This window comes from Xylona heveae, assembly GCF_001619985.1.
Source record: "Xylona heveae TC161 unplaced genomic scaffold L228scaffold_8, whole genome shotgun sequence".
Lineage (NCBI taxonomy): Eukaryota > Fungi > Ascomycota > Xylonomycetes > Xylonales > Xylonaceae > Xylona > Xylona heveae.
This window is the reverse complement of record NW_017264200.1, coordinates 409,090-427,655: the sequence shown is the minus strand read 5'-3', so window position 1 is coordinate 427,655 and position 18,566 is coordinate 409,090. Positions and strand designations below refer to the sequence as shown.

At 49.6% G+C, this 18,566-nt stretch overlaps 6 protein-coding genes across 6 annotated transcripts; 3 read left to right on the top strand and 3 right to left on the bottom strand.

Moving 5' to 3' along the window:
• Window positions 1-294: 294 nt before the first annotated feature.
• On the bottom strand, window positions 295-1,651 carry L228DRAFT_166762 (hypothetical protein). The gene is made up of 3 exons (XM_018329433.1): window positions 1,592-1,651; window positions 1,239-1,404; window positions 295-1,113 (listed from the first exon to the last, which is right to left on the bottom strand). Exons 2-3 carry the CDS (start codon window positions 1,304-1,306, stop codon window positions 543-545), a joined length of 639 nt encoding a protein of 212 aa, XP_018186680.1. The 5' UTR covers window positions 1,307-1,404; window positions 1,592-1,651; the 3' UTR covers window positions 295-542.
• A 954-nt stretch (window positions 1,652-2,605) lies between these two features.
• L228DRAFT_222183 (glyoxylase I) lies at window positions 2,606-4,545 on the top strand. Its single transcript, XM_018330294.1, has 6 exons — window positions 2,606-2,712; window positions 2,768-2,796; window positions 2,923-3,282; window positions 3,415-3,491; window positions 3,576-3,850; window positions 3,961-4,545. The coding sequence occupies exons 1-6, from the start codon at window positions 2,672-2,674 to the stop codon at window positions 4,148-4,150; spliced, it is 972 nt and encodes a 323-aa protein (XP_018186679.1). The 5' UTR covers window positions 2,606-2,671; the 3' UTR covers window positions 4,151-4,545.
• An 814-nt stretch (window positions 4,546-5,359) lies between these two features.
• Window positions 5,360-7,345, bottom strand: L228DRAFT_240002 (hypothetical protein; the record flags this gene model as incomplete). The annotated part of the gene is made up of 1 exon (XM_018331196.1): window positions 5,360-7,345. One exon carries the CDS (start codon window positions 7,343-7,345, stop codon window positions 5,360-5,362), a length of 1,986 nt encoding a protein of 661 aa, XP_018186678.1.
• Window positions 7,346-8,341: 996 nt separating this feature from the next.
• L228DRAFT_248888 (mitochondrial Rho GTPase 1) lies at window positions 8,342-11,085 on the bottom strand. Its single transcript, XM_018332966.1, has 7 exons — window positions 10,919-11,085; window positions 9,988-10,849; window positions 9,508-9,937; window positions 9,325-9,444; window positions 9,140-9,268; window positions 8,910-9,086; window positions 8,342-8,843 (listed from the first exon to the last, which is right to left on the bottom strand). The coding sequence occupies exons 1-7, from the start codon at window positions 10,926-10,928 to the stop codon at window positions 8,688-8,690; spliced, it is 1,884 nt and encodes a 627-aa protein (XP_018186677.1). The 5' UTR covers window positions 10,929-11,085; the 3' UTR covers window positions 8,342-8,687.
• Window positions 11,086-11,226: 141 nt separating this feature from the next.
• Window positions 11,227-14,514, top strand: L228DRAFT_248886 (putative catabolite repression protein creC). Its single transcript, XM_018332965.1, has 9 exons — window positions 11,227-11,640; window positions 11,697-11,836; window positions 11,902-12,461; window positions 12,517-12,684; window positions 12,739-13,094; window positions 13,147-13,432; window positions 13,504-13,695; window positions 13,761-13,836; window positions 13,955-14,514. The coding sequence occupies exons 1-9, from the start codon at window positions 11,636-11,638 to the stop codon at window positions 14,032-14,034; spliced, it is 1,863 nt and encodes a 620-aa protein (XP_018186676.1). The 5' UTR covers window positions 11,227-11,635; the 3' UTR covers window positions 14,035-14,514.
• A 1,776-nt stretch (window positions 14,515-16,290) lies between these two features.
• On the top strand, window positions 16,291-18,334 carry L228DRAFT_269520 (hypothetical protein; the record flags this gene model as incomplete). The annotated part of the gene is made up of 5 exons (XM_018335285.1): window positions 16,291-16,367; window positions 16,467-16,610; window positions 16,678-17,002; window positions 17,059-17,466; window positions 17,528-18,334. The coding sequence occupies 5 exons, from the start codon at window positions 16,291-16,293 to the stop codon at window positions 18,332-18,334; spliced, it is 1,761 nt and encodes a 586-aa protein (XP_018186675.1).
• Between the last annotated feature and the right edge of the window lie 232 nt (window positions 18,335-18,566).

Here is an 18,566-nt window from a genome sequence, read left to right as displayed (position 1 = left end):
AACCGGAGAAGCGAATCGCCAGCACAGTGGAATCTGCACCATTGCATGGTAAGAACGAAGTGAGCTGGCTTTCGATAACATCCCGTTTGAGAAAATGATCCGCAGTAGAGTAAACTGTCACAAACCCCCGATCCCCGATCCCCTAAGATGAGTAAAATGGATGAAAGTAGATATTTTTTGGTGTAAAGGTGCTTTTTGAAATGGAAGTAGATGAAAAGAGAAAAGTGAGCAAATGTCCGTAAATGGAGGACAGACGTAGAAACAACAACTCGCAAACTACTCGCAAAGTGGTATCTGGTCTGTTGTCGCAACCATGGAAAAACAACGTGCAAGCAAAGAATCGAAAGCGAACATGAGCGAAGAGATCATTACTGCGTCACGTTCGTTAAGATATCGAGGATAGAAAAACAATAAAGGCTGCTCGTGAGCAGGAATCCAGCAGGGTCTAGTACTCCGCGTATGAGAGCAAGACGAGACAACAGACTGGAGCTTGCGGACATCAGCGTTTAAAAAAAGGCTATTATGTCATGTCATGTCCTGCTTTAGACGTCAGGAGGCATGGTGAAGCCTTCCAACTTCTCGGCGAGATATTTGGCGAGAGCTTCAGCCTTGCACTTGACAATGTGCATGCTTCCCTGCTTGAGGTCGTCCTGGCGCTGAGCCGAGGCTTCGGGTGAGAGGCCTTGGGCGGTCACCTCGGTGCGAACAGCAGCGTGGGAGTCGGCGGCACTCGCTTCGGGACTAGTAGCGGAGGCGCCAGAGGAGGAAGACGCTCCAGCATTCGCTCCAGACGCTTCACCGCGGCTGGCGTGAGTGGTGGGAATAGGCATGCCGGGCTTGTAGCGAGGGCCCATGAGGCAGAGCAGAAGCTGGGGCATGATTTGGCGGACGCAAATGTTCATTTCGGTAGTCTCGACGCAGAGGGTCTCCAGGGTCCTGTCCTGAGAGGCAGTAGCCCTCTCGGCAGGTTGAAGAGCGTTGTGAAAGCTTCCGTTCAAAGCGGCAGTCGCATACTGGTTCCAAATGGTGGAGGCCAGAGCGGCGTGGTCCCGGAGAGTCTTGACATTGGCCGGGGTAGAATTGCCCACGAGAATACCAGAAGGAGTAAGGATGCTGCATGAAACAGAAGAAGAACGAGGAGTCAGCTTAGGGGGTCTTCTTCTGGTCCACTTCTCTCGTTTACACGCTTGGAACTCCGCGCAGAAGCTTCTCGGCAACAGGAGAGAGAAGGAACTTACAAGATCTCAGGATAGAGAGGGCAAGTATTCTGCGAAAGCAGCTTCTGAATATTCTTGGACTTCAACATTTTGTGTTCGACCAGCTGAATCTGCTTGGCAAGCTCAAGAACGACAGGCTCCTCGACGGGAGTATTCGGGCGTTGAGGAGGAACGGGAGGAGAGGCGTCTGGGACGTCGGTGAGGTCAACGTTAGTTCTGGGCATTTTGAACACAAGAGAATGAGATAAGTGAATAGAAGCTTTGAAGAGATCTCCGACGTGTTTGGCGGTCGAGATGTCGCGATAATTTCAACTTCGAAGTGGCGAGAAAGCAAGAGAGTGAAGTTGAGGAGCGGGTGCGAGATGAGGACATACCTGTTCAACGGCGCGAGTCCGGTCGTGAACCAAGCTCGCGTGGCTACAGTATGGCAAGAAAGCCAGTAAAAGACCTCTTGTACCTCTAGAATGTTTGTTGGAAAATGAGAGTGATGCACGGAAAAGCTGCACAAAGAGCGTCCAGCGAACAAGTGGTCGAAATGCCCAGAGATAGCCCAAGGTAGGGAACGTGGAGAACGGCGCAAAGACGGTCAAGAGATGCGGAATGGATCACTCAGACTCCTGACAACTGCTGTTGACATGCCTCGCAGGTCTGGAAGGCTAGATATTGACATTTATCGAACAATTGGAGTGTCTTCAAGATGTTCATGGTGGTTTGACGTTGGTGGTTTGATGGTTGTCTTTCCCGAGACGAGATAAGCTGCTGCAACGGCCCGAAGTGGAGCCGGTCCAGAGGGAGCTTACACGCGGAAACGACTAATGAAAGATAAAACGAATGTAAGCTTATTTCCGCTTTGATATGGCTTGATTTTGCATTTACCTACCTTATAGTTTCAGGGGTTAACGCCCAAACTTTTGACCTCAAAAAGTGCCATCTGACAGGTCTCGTGCATGACTTCCCAAAGTTCCCTCTGATATCCCCAACTTTATCCTCCCGGATTTCCCCGGTACCTCTTGGCTCGGGTACAGCAGACAAACCATTCTAGCAATGAAGGAAGCTTATACGGTGGACCACGATTACCCCTAACGCAGAATCAACGTAATATGACGTTGATCGGAGTGGTCATCATTGTTTACTCATAACTACGAAATATTGAACCTCTGAAAACTCCAGATCATGATTTCAAACCAATTAGCAAAGCTGTCTTCTTCAGAGTAGCTGTTAGATTAGAGATATAAGATGCAGCAAATCAAATGTAGTCAAATTCCGAATTTGATCCGATCGATATCCTTAGGCTCGAATTTATTTTGACTTAGCGATTGACGGTCGATTGGTCATAAAGTGGGGATCTTTCCCTCCTACTGCACGAATGCAATACAACATATGAACCACACTCCTTGTCCCATTCTGTAGAAACAATTGAACATTGCACGATACTCTTCAAAAAATCTGTCATTATGGCAACCGATACTTCCACCTACAAGCTGAACCATACCATGTATGCCCCCCGCCTACGGTCACTAAATATCTTCACCAGAGCTAACTGTTGGCAGGCTTCGGGTCAAGGACCCCAAGGAAACAGGTTAGTTTTCAGCCAGCGCACCTTGAAGACCATCCCAGTTCCCAATGGGATAATTGCTCCTATACAATCATCTACAAACTCGAAAAGAAGACTTTTCCTGGCGCGACTGACACAGACTCTATTCAGTCAAATTCTACGAATTCCTGGGTCTGAAGCTCGTCAACAAGCTCGAGTTCCCCGACAATAAATTCGACCTCTACTTCCTGGCATACGACTCTCCCAAGGCCGTCTCACATGGAAATCACTGGACCAATCGGGAGGGCATTATTGAGCTCACGCACAACTATGGCACCGAGACCGACCCCAGCTACAAGATTGCCAATGGCAACACTGAGCCGCACCGGGGCTTCGGCCATGTCTGCATTTCCGTCGACAACATCCAGGCCGCATGCAAGCGGCTCGAAGATGCAGGCTACAAGTTCCATAAGAAACTAACAGACGGCCGCATGCGACACATTGCCTTTGTCCTCGACCCTAACTCTTACTGTACGTATTGTACTCCGCCCTTGACTTACACTCCTTGGTTTTCTTGCGCGGGGGAATCCATCTCCTGGTTTGACATGTCGTCGACGACAAAAGCTTTTTTTTTCCCTTGATATAACACCTAACTCGATACAGGGGTCGAAATCATCTCGCAGAACCCGATTGAGAAGACCGAGGGTCTTACCACGACCGACCTCCAAACTTACCGCATGGTGCGTCACTCACTCCAAAATCTACAATAGGCCACCTTTTGCATTTCTCTCTGGATATTGACATGCTTGGTGCCTTGCCAACAGAACCACACCATGATCCGCGTCAAGGACGCCGAAAAGTCTCTCAAATTCTACCAGGACGTCTTGGGCATGACTCTTCTCCGAGTCAACGAGAACAAGGACAATGGCTTCAACCTCTACTTCCTCGGATACCCGCACGGCCGGCCGGCCCCGGACGCCTCTGCGCCGGGCATCAGCTCCGTTGCTGACCGCGAGGGCCTACTCGAGCTTACCTGGAACTATGGCACCGAGAAGGACGAGAACTTTTCATATCATAACGGCAATGCCGAGCCTCAGGGGTAAGTATTGATTGTCCTGCCCTATTCTCGCCATTTGCTTTTTTTATTCATCTATCCATTTATCACCTCATATCTCGACATTACAAACCATGCTAATTTGTTATAAAAAGCTTCGGCCACATTTGCGTATCGGTCGACGATCTGAACGCGGCGTGCGCCCGGTTCGAAGACCTCAAAGTCAACTGGAAGAAGCGGCTCACAGACGGCCGCATGAAGACTGTTGCATTCATTCTCGACCCGGACAACTACTGGGTCGAAGTCATCCAGAATGAGCAGATCAAGTCGCAGCCCAACTGGTAAAGTTGAAACAAAATTGGCAACGTGACGACCAATTATAAGACGAAACCGAAGGCGACAAAGATGATGATGACGACGACGACGACGACGACGAAGAATGTTGACGAAGCAGTGGATTTTTTTATGAAAGGAAGGGGTTGGCAGGGGGCAGGGCGGCGTTTAAATATACCAAAGTGCAGGTGCAGGTGTGGGTGTAGGTGTAGATGCAGCGTTCAAGAATGAAAGCATTTAGGGTAGTTGTAGATGGTTCGAGCAGAATACGCAAAGTTATGGTTATGCTGCTATGCAATATTCGGAATCCGGGAAACCAAAAAGTCCTTTTGTCCACAACCAAAAAAAAAGGGAAATCAAATGTTAGTTGGTACGTACGCCACTATTCATTCATTCATTCGATATGCATAAAACGTAAATTGAAAAGTTTTTTTTCCATTATAATAATAATAATGATGATGATGATGATGATGATGATAATAATAATAATAATAATGATAATGATACTAATAATAATAAGAATATAAATTGTAGGTAGATATTGTGATAAAAGGGTACCCGTAGCCGTATGATTTCCAACACAAAAAAGGAGAAAGAAGATATGTCTTGATGGAATAAGGCGAATTTCACAGATGGACGTCAGGACGTGCAACGGCAAAGGTTAAGTGAAGTTCGGAGAAAGTAAAGAAGTAAGAAAAAAAGAAGAGGAAGGAGAAGAATATGTCCGCGGGGGTTTCCCTTTTTTTCTTTTCTCGCGTGAAAGTAGCATTCGTTAAGAAACGATTGAGAAGGATTCGAAAGGAGAATGGACGTGAGCTTGGACAAGCAGCGTTTAGGGAAGGGGAGAAAGAAAAATTGGAGATAGGAGGAAGGAGGAAGGAGGGCAACGGCGACGACATAGAGGTGAAGAAGAATGAAGAAGATTTATGTGCAAGGCGCGCAGTGTGTGAGTAAGGTAGGTAAGTAGGTAGGTAGGTAGGTTACGTAGATAAAAGGTTGGTTGACATGCCATGACTGGACCGAAGAACGTCGTTGCGCGGGAGAATATGGTATGGCGAGTGGGTGGGTGATAAATTAATGGGGGATGTTGGAGTAGTGAGCTGCCAACTTTTTGGTCCTTCCAAATTCTTCTCCCCTGTAGAAGAAAAGTCTGCTGGCGTGCCCATGAGTCCTCAAAAAAGAAAAATGAGGGGCAGAATGAAGATCAAACAGTAGTCCAGTCTAGGACTCGCCACAGACATATTCGACCTGATCCCACATCCGTCGAAGGAGTTTCTCAACGTGATCGCGATCGTTCTCGTCTGGACCGCTATCATGATCGCTCTCATCGTCAGCCACCGCCGACTGAGACTCCTTTAGGGCGGACCCTCCTCCGCCCATGCCGGCGGTAGCAGAAACGACACGCGCGCTCAAGGTTCGTGGAAGGCGGGCATTTCGAGCGACAGCGGCGGGATCTCCTCGCAGGCTTTGACTGAGACCGGACCGGTCTCGAGCGCCAGCACCCACCTGGTGGGCGACTGTTGTTTGCCGTCGTGGTATGGGCTTGCGTTTGTCAGAGCTTGGGAGGGCAGTGAGTCGGACGAGAGCGTCCGCGATTGGGCTGCGGAAACGGCGAACGACGCGATACTCAAGCGCGGTTTGTTCGGATTGGCGCGCGAGGCGGGATTCGATTCGGCCATCCAGAGAAAGGCCAACGCCCATGCCTCCTGCTGCGCCAGCCCCTACTGCGCTGCCATTAGGTGCGAGAGCGCCAGGTTCCACATTGGAGCTGGCACGCTGCAGCCAGAGCTTTTGCTGGGTTCGCGAGGGATGGACTTGGTTGTACGGCAGATTGCTGCCGCTGCCGCTGCCGCTCGGGGTGCGACTTGGCGACTGGACGGTGCGGTGACCCAATGCGCGCGGGGCGGGGGAAGATGTCGATGATGAAGGGCGTCCTTGCTGTGAAGGAAGGTCGACCAGGGATTTGACCCGCTTGTGTAAATCGAGCGTCCCACCCTGGGAAGCAGAGTCCTGCTCGTCGGGATTTCGAGCATGGGTCACTACTAGGCTTTCCTTGGGCGTGGCCTGAGAGGCAGCGCCCAGGAACCGTGAAACGAGGTCGCCGGCCGTACCAGGGGTGCCGCTACCGGTAGAAGATTGCGTCTGTCCAAACGATTGCGGTTGTGGACTTCCTGGGGTGGCCGTGGCCGTGGCCGAAATAGCTGACATTTGAGGCGGAGCGTTATGTACAGGGTGTCGATGAAGCAAACGAGCAGTGATAATGTCTGCGTCTGGGGTCCTTGATTCCTGGGATCTCGCCATACCCGAGGTGCCACTGGAGGCGGTTTGACCTGAAACAGATCGCTGTCCTACTCGAGGAGGATCCTGAATTGGCGAGGGCGGCCTTGACGAAGGTCTTGATGAAGGCCTTGAAGGGGCTCGTGATGAAGACCTCGAGACCGGTCTCGATGACGTCTTTCCAAGTCGAGGAGAATCGACTCTTTGAGGTCGCTGGAGCTGCTGCACCATGTTGACCGGTTGTTCGTCCTTAGGTTCGCGCTCGCCTGCCGGTGTTGGCGCCATAGAATTATCGCGCGATATTCCTGGTGACTGGGAGCTGTTCTCCTCGACCCAGCTCGCATCTTGCTCTTCGTCATCCTCCATTTCACCTCCTATATGGAAATGGACTGCGCCATTCGTCGAGCGATTGCCCTGACTTGTTCTTCCCGGCTGCGAGGATGAGCGGGAGCGTCGGATGCTGACAGTTCTTTTATGTCTTCCAACATCGGCTCCTGAGCCGATGCGTTTCAATGATACATTGGAGGCGTTCTTCTTCAATGACACATGAGACGTGTTCCTCGACAGAGACACATTGGAACCGACACGTCGGAAAGTATGAGATTCCGTAAGCGGAGCAATAGACTGCGATCGGCGGTGCGGTTTTGAGGTCGCTCCTGATTCGCTTTGGGTCTGCTTATGCAGCTTGTTTAGGTTCTTGCCGAGAGATAGATTTCGGGAATGACCCATGCGATTCTGACCGCCAACAACATGTTGCCGCGGACCCCGATGCGGTGTGGTAACTTTGTGAGGATGGTATTGCGTTGAAGCTGGAGGGGTCGAAGGGGTCGAAGGAACTTCCACGGTGCGCTTGGACAAGGCGGGCGTGGATGCATGGCGTCTACCCAAAGGCGGCCGTTTCAATGGCGGCTGGGACTCCTGCGTGGGCATGATGCACGCCCCTTCACTCGTTTCTGACCAGTGTCAAAAGAGCGTAAATATTGGGTCAACTGAATTGAGAGATCGACAGCACTCGGAAATGGTGGCAGCCAGACCAATCCGGTGCAACGACGGCGATCGACTTTGACGACTCGGGACCGTAGAAGGAGACAATGGGTAAAGGTGATACAGTGTGAATACTTTGCTGTACCGAATGCACCTATGCCGACTGTGCGGCGGGTTCTGTGTCGTCTAGGATCCCCTGGTGAAGCTCAATGGGCCAAGCCAAATGAAATTGGCGAGCGAGCGAATGAAGACGGAACGCGGGAATTGGAATATCGATTTCACCTCTCAACCGAGGAAAAAGAGACGTATTTCATGATGATGCTGGTAATTTCCGATGATGAGCTCGATAACGTTCCTCTCTGGGGACGCAACGAGAATGGATGATTCGACAATGGTGCGTTGGGGGATAGAGAGGGCTGTGGAGGGAGCGGATAGGTTGGAGAGCAGCGAGAGTAGATGGAGATTGACGCCATTGTTTCGTTTGGGCGACGGGTAAGTTTAACAGTTGAATGGGTGGTGGTGGGTTGGGCTGCCTGGCTGGGGCCAGAACTCGCTCTTGCTCTTGCTGGTCCGTGGCTGCTTGGGTTGCCGTAGTATTATTATTCGTAGCTTCATCTCCTCCTTTCTCCATCAACCACTAAGTTTAACTAACTAACATGAGGAGCTAAAACTGTCGCTGCCTATGTGGGTTGGCTTTTCTCTGGCTGACCAAACTTGAGAGATTTTGAATCGTATGTGGAACAGACAATGAGACAATTGTAATATAAATTCCGTACTACTACCGGGCGTCGCACCGAATGGGGGATTCTCCCAGCAACCCAGCTACCCCAGCTTGCCGGGACTGTCTTCTCATCTTTTTCACATGCTGCATCACACCTGGTCAAGGATAATCCTTCGCTTATCCTCCAAGAAAAAGGCCTCTCTTTGGCTATGACAAGGTCTCTCTCCTTTAGTTACTTGTATACGGCTCTAAGAAGTCGTATCCTAGAACCTAGATGAATCGCATTGACTTTGTCTCAGTTATCTTCTACTATTCCTCGCGTGAAGATGCCCATGGCCCTATAGAATTTTATCCTAACATTCAACAAGCTACGAACATGTAAACTCAGTAACGATATTTTCGGCCCATAGATTCTCAGAGTTCCATTTTCCCCCCAACTCCTTGTTCAAGCACATTCTGCTCCGTAATTCCGGGCCAGGGTGTGGTCTTAGGTCTCTCTTCCCCCGCAGTGGTTCGTGTAGACACTAACGTATGATGCATGAAAATTTAGAGCATAATTATTCCACTTCACAGTGGTGGCCCAAACGTTTTCCGCCAGATCATCACAAACGCCGCTGCAGCGCACAGCGTCGCTCCGAATGCAATGTAAAGATTGGTTCGATCCACCGGCTCTTCATCCGGTTTGGGAAACCCTATGGATGGGTACGTCGCCGCCTCCGCAATCTGAACAGGTCTATTAGCTTTGTGTGGAACGTTACCAAGGGCTGTGATCCTCAAAGCTAGACTCACATGCACAAAGAGTTCGGAAATAGAGCTCCAAGTTACGCTGACGTGCAGTGGAGCAGCCATTTTCATGTCGTTTGTGTATTCGTCCGGCTGAAATTCTGTGCGCTGGACTGTCTTGTCTTGATCGGCTTTCGTTGCGGCGTAGACAGTGGGCAACTCGTCCAGCTGTGGATACTTTTTCTATTCCATGTGCATTAGCGGCCGGTGGCTCATGCGGCATCTGCTTTGCTCACTCTAGTCTCCAGAATATAGGCAAAACTGTCTGGGTCGGAAGAGTCGTAAGTATAGCATATGATGTCGCACACGTCAAGCTTTGCTTGATTCTCAAGTATAGCTGGCTCTAACTCTCCCAGCTCTTGCATCTGTAGGTAATGATAAGCCATCCGCCGGGAACAAAAAGACAAGACATGACACGAACTATGAGATAGCATTGCTTTCCTCCAGGTAGTTCTACGCTATTGACGGCGGTTCGGGGTTTGATAGTGGGGTGAAAGGTGGGACTAAATGGACGACTCAGAAACGCATCGAGAAGTGAGCTCTGCCGCTTATTAGCAAACTTCTATCCAAGGTAAAGGAAAACTCAACGTCGCCCTTCAATTACCTTTCCGCTATGGCTAGCGCCCAGGACGTAGCATAAAACGACATTCCGTTCCACTCTTCCCGGTCGGCGCCTACGCTTTCTCGGTTTCGTAACCTTTAGAGCAGTGGTGATACCGCCCCGTTCGGACGTTTCAAATCCGAGATATGCAAGATACTCTAGTGTGGTCTTGGGTTCGACGAAGGTGGTCATACTCCACTGTGCGAGCCAGCCTTGCAGCGTGATATGTCCTGCTTCGTTGCGAACAGTTGATGAAGGAAAAGACGAATCCGCCCACGATTCGGGCAATCCAGGCGTCGGCGCAAAGAGAAGCTCCAATTCAGAATCGCTTAAACCGCCATCGTTGTCTTTGTCGAAGAGAAGGAAGAGATCGACAAAAAAGCGGTAACCTGCCGGGCTAAGCTCTGCAGAGGAATATTGGGGGACTTCGAATCTAAGAGCACCGTCAGTGTATGCCTAAATTGGGAATACTATGCAACATACCTAGGGTGTAAATATGTATCCTTGAGGCTCAAACTGTCCGTGTAGTGAAATTTTCGAAGAATTATCCAGATTGTTTCATGACGGCCCTTTTCCGCAAATATCTTATTGAGTTGAAGGAAGCCATGCACATCAATTCCTCGCTCAGTCGCAGAGTCTGGCAATGTTTTTCGGATAGAAAGCTTGATATTCTCAAGGTCATCCAGAGACAATGGTCGCTCGAAGCATCTATTTTGAAAGTCGTGTATTTCCTTGTCGTTCAAATACCCGTCCTGATCCTTATCACACAGGTAGAATATTCGCTGTAGCGCGGCGACAGCAGCGGGCTTGAGAGAAAATTCTTTGGAATCAAAAAGAGGTGCTATCGGATGTGTGACTGCCTTCTGACACAGGAAAAATACTTCGTTGACATTGTAGTGCTCCCTTGCGCTTGTTCTAATACAAGAGTCCAACTCCTTAAACTCGGCCATAACCGGAAGCATCTCATCCTCGACAACCTGAGGAGTAGTGCCATTGGTCTCCAAGTCGCTCTTGTTCGCGCACAACACGACAGGAACGTTAACGCCGAGGGAACGGAAATAAGGCATCCAGAATAGCGCGACTCGCTCATAGCTATAATGATCGGAATAGACCAAGAGAATAACATTGCATTTCCTTATTTCCCTTCTAAGCGCATCGCGATCTTGAGGAAGGGCAGATGTATCCACGATCGTAGTCGTCACATTCTCTGGAGTGCCAATGGTCGGGGGAATTGTGACTTGAGGAAGGACGGATTGGATCTTGATCGTAACGAAAATGTCTTTGACTAGCGACGTGATGAGACTGGATTTGCCCGTGCCCTCATCTCCGCAGACACAAATTCGTACTATGGCGGGTTAGTATCAAGACCCTTACATAGTAAAGTATTGGCGGATTGGAAAAGTCAGGGACGCACCAGATGCCATGGCAGTCGAACATGCTCTTCAAACAAGCGGAATCCAACAGTTACGTAACCTTGGTAGGCAAAAATCAACAAGACCAAATCCCGAGCGGTCAACTATAGCATCATTAAGAAGAGAACAAAGGTAGACGATATCGAAACACAACACGCTGGTTCCCTTGTTTTGCCCAATGGCAGCTCCATCTGTAGGCTCGGAGCTACGAGATTATTTGCCGACCTGTTGTTGGTCGGAATTACGTACAAAGTAGAGGGGTTGCCGAGTTAATGCGACCCCAAAGCTTCCCCAGACTTCCCTATGACCACGACTTGTCTTCCTGAGATCGACATAGAGATTGTGGAGTTTTTGAATCCTTCCTCGTCTTCTATCTCTTGATATACGCTTTGATATCCGGCAAATGGTTGATATTCGGTCAATTTGAGTAAACCGTTCGAATTTGTTGTTCCTCGGGATTGTAAAGCCATCTGGTGTTTGCCTGTTCAGCGGCATTTCGGGCCGGCGCAACCTTTACAAGAACTTCAGCTTGACCTTGAGTATTGGCAACATTTTTCGTCCATATCTTCAATCTACAATCGATAGATACTTGGCCAGGAGGAGAAGAACATCCTGCGTACCTGTGTGCCTGCTCGGCAACCATCCTTCCCGATACGCTGCCATCCCGGCCAACGTACTCACCTTTATAAGACTCATTTCTTTAAGAACCGGAAATAACCATGTTGTGAGTGTATTAGAATCTGTAGGTTTTCGTTCACATATCTAATACAACTTACGCAGTGTTTTACCTCCACCTCCGCGATATCCTCTAACGAGTCCGTACATCACACCATATCTTAACGGCGCCGGAGGTGTTACGGAAACAAACAATATTCTCAGCCAGCCCACAGGGCCTGAACATCAACTGCTCGTGGGAGAGGGTATGGGAAACAGAAGATTCTTTTATCTTTTTTGACGCCTCCAATTGATGCTCATGTTTGTATAGGCACCTATACGCTGAAGGATGAACTTCTTCTTGCAACACCACCGCCGCATCCATCAGAGGCACCCATTCAAAACCCGAATCCCTTAGCCACAACTCCAGCGCCTCCTACAGCTGGTGTCAAATTATCGTTGACAGTCATTGCTCCGCGCAAACATACCACACGACTCTATCGCGCAAATACTTCTGGCAGCGTACGCTCTCGACTGGCACATACATATAGCATTGATGAAAATAGCAACGAGGCTGCATCTACGGGCAATAGTGCTAGGTCTGCTGGAATCAACCAATCCTTGGATTACGCACAATCACAAAGCATTCTAGATGTTACACCTGCTTTTGGAGAAGGAAATCCATCATTAATTCCAGTCAATGGGAAGGATCCTCTGAAGCGGAGGAAACCAAAGAACAACATTGTGAAGAGCAATTCATCATTTGTTTCCCGGGTGATCCCAAATGATACAATTACCAAAAGGTTACAGGAGCATGACCCTGAGGGCCTTTTCGCTTTTGCCAATATCAATCGCGCATTTCAGTGGCTGGACCTTTCATCAAGCCAAAAGGTATATGTCTTGCCAATAAAGTGTCATTCATGAGACAGATTCTTACATATCTTAGGCGGAACAACTTACAAAGATTCTCTTTACAAAAGCCCACGCCCTCTGCCATGACATCAATATTCTCACAAAAAGCTCTACTCATCTGGATGTGGTATTGGGCTTTTCCTCTGCCGACATTATCTGGTACGAGCCGATGTCGCAGAAATATGCGCGCATCAACAAGAATGTGCGTGTTCTTACTCCCTTTTTCTCCCCTGTATTACGTCTGACTCATCTACAGGGCATTATCAACCCTTCGCCCGTCTCCGATATCAGGTGGATCCCGGGATCAGAGAATTTGTTCCTTGCTGCTCATATGGACGGATGTCTTGTCGTATATGACAAGGAAAAAGAGGATGCAGCTTTTCTGCAAGATGAAAACGAGTTGCAGCTAGGAAAAGATCTTGGTTCTACCTTTTCAAATTCGCTGCGAGTGAAAAAGTCGGTGAATTCAAAGAACCAGAAAACGAACCCCGTGGCGCTATGGAAGCTTTCTAATCAACGAATAAACTCCATGTCGTTTTCCCCAGACTGCAGGCATTTAGCCGTAGTGTCAGAAGATGGATCATTGCGTGTTATCGACTACCTTAAAGAACAGTAAGTTTGACCCTTCCTGGAGTACAGGCATCACAAGCTCAGTCTTAACCAGGCTCATCGACTTGTATACAAGCTACTACGGTGGTTTTATTTGCGTGTGTTGGTCACCAGATGGACGATACATTGTTACTGGCGGGCAAGATGACCTTGTTTCCATCTGGTCACTTACAGAACGGCGCGTCGTTGCCCGATGTCAGGGCCACAATTCTTGGGTGTCTTCTGTGGCCTTCGATGCGTGGAGGTGTGACGACCGAAATTATAGATTTGGAAGCGTAGGCGAAGATAGCAGGATTCTTCTCTGGGATTTCAGTGAAGGGATGCTCCATCGACCTAAAGCCGTGCGTGCCTTCACACCGTTATCCATCCCTCTTAATTTCATGCATGTGAACTGATCAAATATCACTTGTAGGCTTCTGTTCGGCAACGCGAAAGTATATCCTCAAGTCAACCACTCCCGACGGCCGGGAGAAATCGATCAGAGAGCCAGGTCACAAACAGAATGCGTTCTCTCTCCAATGCAAGCTGGGATGAGGATAGCGAAGAAGTGATCAGCCATTCAGTTGAGCCTCGCTCTCGGGTTGCGATGTTGCCACCTGTCCTGGTAAGTACCATCTCACCTGGATACCTGACCGCGGAAAGAGTACATGGTGCTGATCCTTCACGTAGTCCAAATCGATCGATTCTCATCCTCTCAGTTGGATTGGTTTTGAGGAAGACTGTATAATTACTTCCTGTCGTGACGGTAAGTCTTCAATCGGAAGCCCCCGCTCACCTTCGATCCCATGTCTATGTCGTTTCCGAATTGGCGGGGGACACAAGCGTGCCCTTTGCGCATCGTGCATTCGCTGACCTGCTACCAGGTCACATTCGTACATGGGAGCGACCTCGAGAAGGGGTAAACGGAGGCCAAAATGCAACGTCGAGTTTCGACGGGCAGTGATAGCATGTGAATGCTTGCTCTCCAGGATCAATGAAGCCAATTCGACAAGCAATGCATTATTTTATTTTATTTTGGTGATCTATTTGTGATGATTGGGCGTCCAGCGGTCATTAAGCTATTCTGGTTATCCCGCCTGTAGGAGCGAACTTGCGGCTAGGCTCGGTTCTAGGCTCTGTGAATGGCATGCTTTTGGGCATAAAGGTGATAGACTCGGCAGGATGATCGGCCCTTTTTGGCGGGGCGCTACGATTGTCCGGAGTGACACCTTATCGCCGTAGGCTCACCGTTGCGAAAGCGAAAGGGGGCCCAGACGCAAGAAAAGGCTCCAAGCAACGCTACTAACCTTTTGGAAGAGAACGAAACTTGCCATTGCGGTATTTTATTGCACGTCGAGAGGATTGGTTTGTCCAGAACAAAATAATTTTCCGACGGACACAATATGATCATTCGATTTTTTCTGCAATCTTCGTACAACCCCTCATTGCTTTAATCAAAGCAGATCTATTCCTTTCCTGTTTGGTTGTTCGTCTCTGGCTGGACCGGTAACCTCGCTCAGTACAGAGGACCTTGGGGTACAAAGAGATCTGACACAATCGTGGAGTCTGTTGGGCACCAAAGGTGTCGTCCAATAGTACCGCCTACCTCTTCAGCATGTTCTCGTCCCAAGTGCTGCGCTGGCTTCGGCTGTTCCCGATGGCGAAACCTTACACGCGTACTCGCAGAAGCGATTCGGCTACGAAACGAATGGACAAGTGACGGGTACCTCGATCGTTATCAGACTTTCCAAGACCGAACAAGTACGTTTACCATGCCAGGGAGTACCCTTGCATGCAGATTTCCCCTGGGCTGGACATGGAGTTTTTGTTTGGCTGCATCGAGCAGCGCCATAGAAAAAGACTTCAAGCTCGTGCTCGAAACACGACAGCTGCATGGCCGGCCGCATCCGATAGTGCATCTGCCGTCACATCAAGGATGGAACCGGCAGGCGGACCGCCACGACGGTGCTGCGAGATAGAGAAGAAATCTCTTTGTTACGAATATATTGTTCTGGCGCGGCCCACTGTCCCTATCTGTGGATGAAAGAGGAGAAAGGTCCAGGATCGGCCAAAGACGGGGCTTTTGCTCCTGGCTGCACCTGCCCTTTGGACAGTTATTTTTTTCTCACTGGGCCGGGAACGGGTACAGTCGAGGACAGACGCCGCCAGGGCGGTTCGATTCGAGCAGCTGCAGAGACTACGGGACGAGTCCCGAAAAAATATAGCTTGGCATCAGCAGAGTTTTGGCAAGGACCATTGTTTCCGTACAGTTGGCCTGGATACAAATCCGTTCCGGCTTGCGTTGACAGCTGGAACTTTAATGATTGATCAATTTGCGGATTTCGAATGAATGCCAATTACTACTGCTCATCGATGTTTGGTTTACTCTTATAATCAAGTTGATGAGATGTGGCATAAATTTTTAGACCATCACATGGAAAGGGAATATGTAGCATCATCCAGTCATTCATCATAATCGTCATCACCATCGATAGCAAACTCGTCCAGCTTGAAAACAAGCCCAACCAACCTTAGCTACAGAGCACAACGTTGGAAAAACCACCCTCTTTCCTACAGCGATCTTTTGCATCGGCCCCACGCCTTGATTGATACTTCTCAAACAAGGCCCCGAGATCGTCAAGGAGAGAAACACAGCGGTATTAAGGGAGACAGCAAGTCAATTACCTCACGAGCTGACGCAGCGTGCATCCTCATCCTCATCCCCTCAAGAGATCTCTACAGTGTGTTGCGATCAAGCAGGGACCTTGGAGAGTCGCACCTTCCTCCGTTCTGTTCCGTCAGTCGGTACCCTGGCTCGTTTGGCGACTTGTCTTGCCGATCCTTGCGCGAACAGGAAAGGTTCATCCGGATTTGGCAGGGAGGGCAGGCAAGCAGGCAAGCAGGCAGAGACACCCGAACCTCCGACCCCTGCGTCACTACCGTACTCTGCACTTCTCGCGCTGGTTGGGTCGTTGGCCCGTGAGCACCCAGTACTTACTACGAACGATAATAGTCTCTCGACTATCTTTCCTGCAAAAACAGTACCTCCGGTAGGCCAGCCTCGATGCGTCTTAGTATCGCCGCCTCGCCGTCAGACGCAAAATCGTCCGGGAAAATATTATTGCCGGATATCCCACCTCCATCAGCTCTTACTTTTACTCCCCTCTGCACAGTTGGCTCTCAGGAGCAATCAAGGGAGAAGAAAAAGAAAAACGTCAAAATGCCTTTTGGCCCTTCGATGGCCCCAAACAGCTTCTTCGGCCACAATGCGAACGTGGTCAAGTTTTTCGAGATTAGGTACGCCTTCAATCCAGCAAATATGCTGTGAATATATGCGCAGTCCTTCCCCCCAAGCAGCAATGGACACGGTCGCTAAAAGTAATGGATATTCAATAGATTGGACTCGCGCATTATCGTCCTAAGCGGAAGTCCTCATGAAGCTTCAAGTGCGTTGCTCAAGGGCACCGTCGTTCTCTGTGTTTCGGAGCCGTTTCATGTCAAGAATATCCACCTTCGCCTGACTGGCACTTCGCGAGTAGCGTAAGTGTCCCGCGAAACCTTCTCCTCTTTATGACAATGATCAAGCTGTGCTGACTGGCGACATAAGTTGGGCTGCCAAGATCGATGCGAACAGCTCTTCGACCCGCTATGTGAAACAGGAATCTGTCTTTTACAAACATGAGTGGATGCTTTTGGATCCAGGGAAGCGAAAGACTGAAAACTTATCTCCGGGTAATTATGAGTATCCGTTTGAGGTGATTATTCCTGGCGACACGCCGCAGAGTATCGAAGGCCTGCATGATAGCTTTGTCATTTATCGAATGAAAGCCACCGTCGAGCGGGGCATGTTGGCGCAGAATTTGCATGCGAGACGGCATATGCGTATTGTCCGGACTCTGGACCCTAGTGCATTGGAGCTAGCGCATGCGATGGTGAGTCTCTTTGTCCTGCAACCTGACTGGGCGCTGTCTTGCTCATACAAAATTAGTCCGTTGAGAATATCTGGCCAAACAAGATCGAGTATTCGATCAGTATTCCGAGCAAAGCCGTCGTTTTCGGCACATCGGTTAATGTCGACCTTGATCTGGTTCCTCTCCTCAAGGGTCTGAAAATTGGCAAGATACAGCTTGCAATTACCGAGACTCAGGAGCTGAATACGGATGACGACCGGACTCGGAAGAATGTCCGGGAGGTGTCCTTTGTGGAGACCGAAATTCCCGAGGACACCGAGACAACTGACATTGACGGTCAGGAAGGATACCACGTTCATCGAACGGTGCCGTTGCCGCCTTCACTGCGAGACTGTATGCAGGATGTGGAGTGCCGAGGAATCAAGATTCGACATAAGCTGCGCTTTAACGTTCTTCTGCATAACCCAGATGGCCATGTTTCGGAGGTTTGTGCTGCTGTTGAAACCAATGCAATTGCCTTTTATACGGGCTAACTCATCAATCTAGCTGCGAGGATTTTTGCCGGTCATGATCTTCATCTCTCCAAACCTGACGCTCGATGATAATACCAATAGCCTTGTCGACGGCCAACTTGATCCGGAAGCTGCTCGAGAGATTCATCAAAACGCGCCGCCGCTCTACGGCGAACACCAGTTTGATCGCTTGTTCAGCGACATTGACCCGTCCGGTTATATGACGCCCGGTGATGAGGGAAGTGGACTCAACACGCCCTTCCACTCGCAAAGCCGAGCACATAGTCGAAACGCTTCGTACGAGAACCTGGCTTCGCTGAATGCCGTGGCACAAGCACCATCGGCGGAGGCGATTCAAAATCGTCTCTATAACCTTCCGGAGCCCGGATCCAGTCGCTGGCTACGACGAAATCACCAAAACAATTCCGGCTCGACTACTCCGGCGTACGCTTCGGAAATTGACAGAAGGACTCATTCACCCCCTCCAACTGGCTCTTATAGCCATTCTCCTGCCGCGAGCGTCCCTCTCTCTCGTCGAGGTTCTATCGACGACCATTCACCGGACCGTAACGGTGACAATCTCGAGCTTGACCTTACTTCGCTTTCCCGCGTACCCAGCTATACAGCTGCAATGCGGACCTCTGCCAGAACTCCATTGAGCGAGGATCTGCCAGACTATGTTACCGCGACTTCACGACCACCCAGCCCGGTCTCTGGAACGGCGCATTATTCCCGTGCTAATTCGCATCCGGGAAGCCCTTCTTCGAGCGGGCCGTCAAGTCCTAACATCCTTCCATTCCGACCTAGCCTGCATCACTTTACCAGTTCTCGGGGTCGATAGAATCTCATCGCAACCGAAATAATCTTAGGTCAAACCCCATTTCTCTGACATGCTTCTCGCGCGCAAAAAGTTTCTCTGATACAACACATACGACTTTTTAATTCTTCTCACTATTATCGCATAGACGGGGGTTCTCATTTCCATTTTTCTTTTTTGCCTTTTCAACTTCTACAAGGAGAAAATATTATCGTTGCACAAAGTATCTCGGGTTTCTCTGGTACTGAAAGCGGGA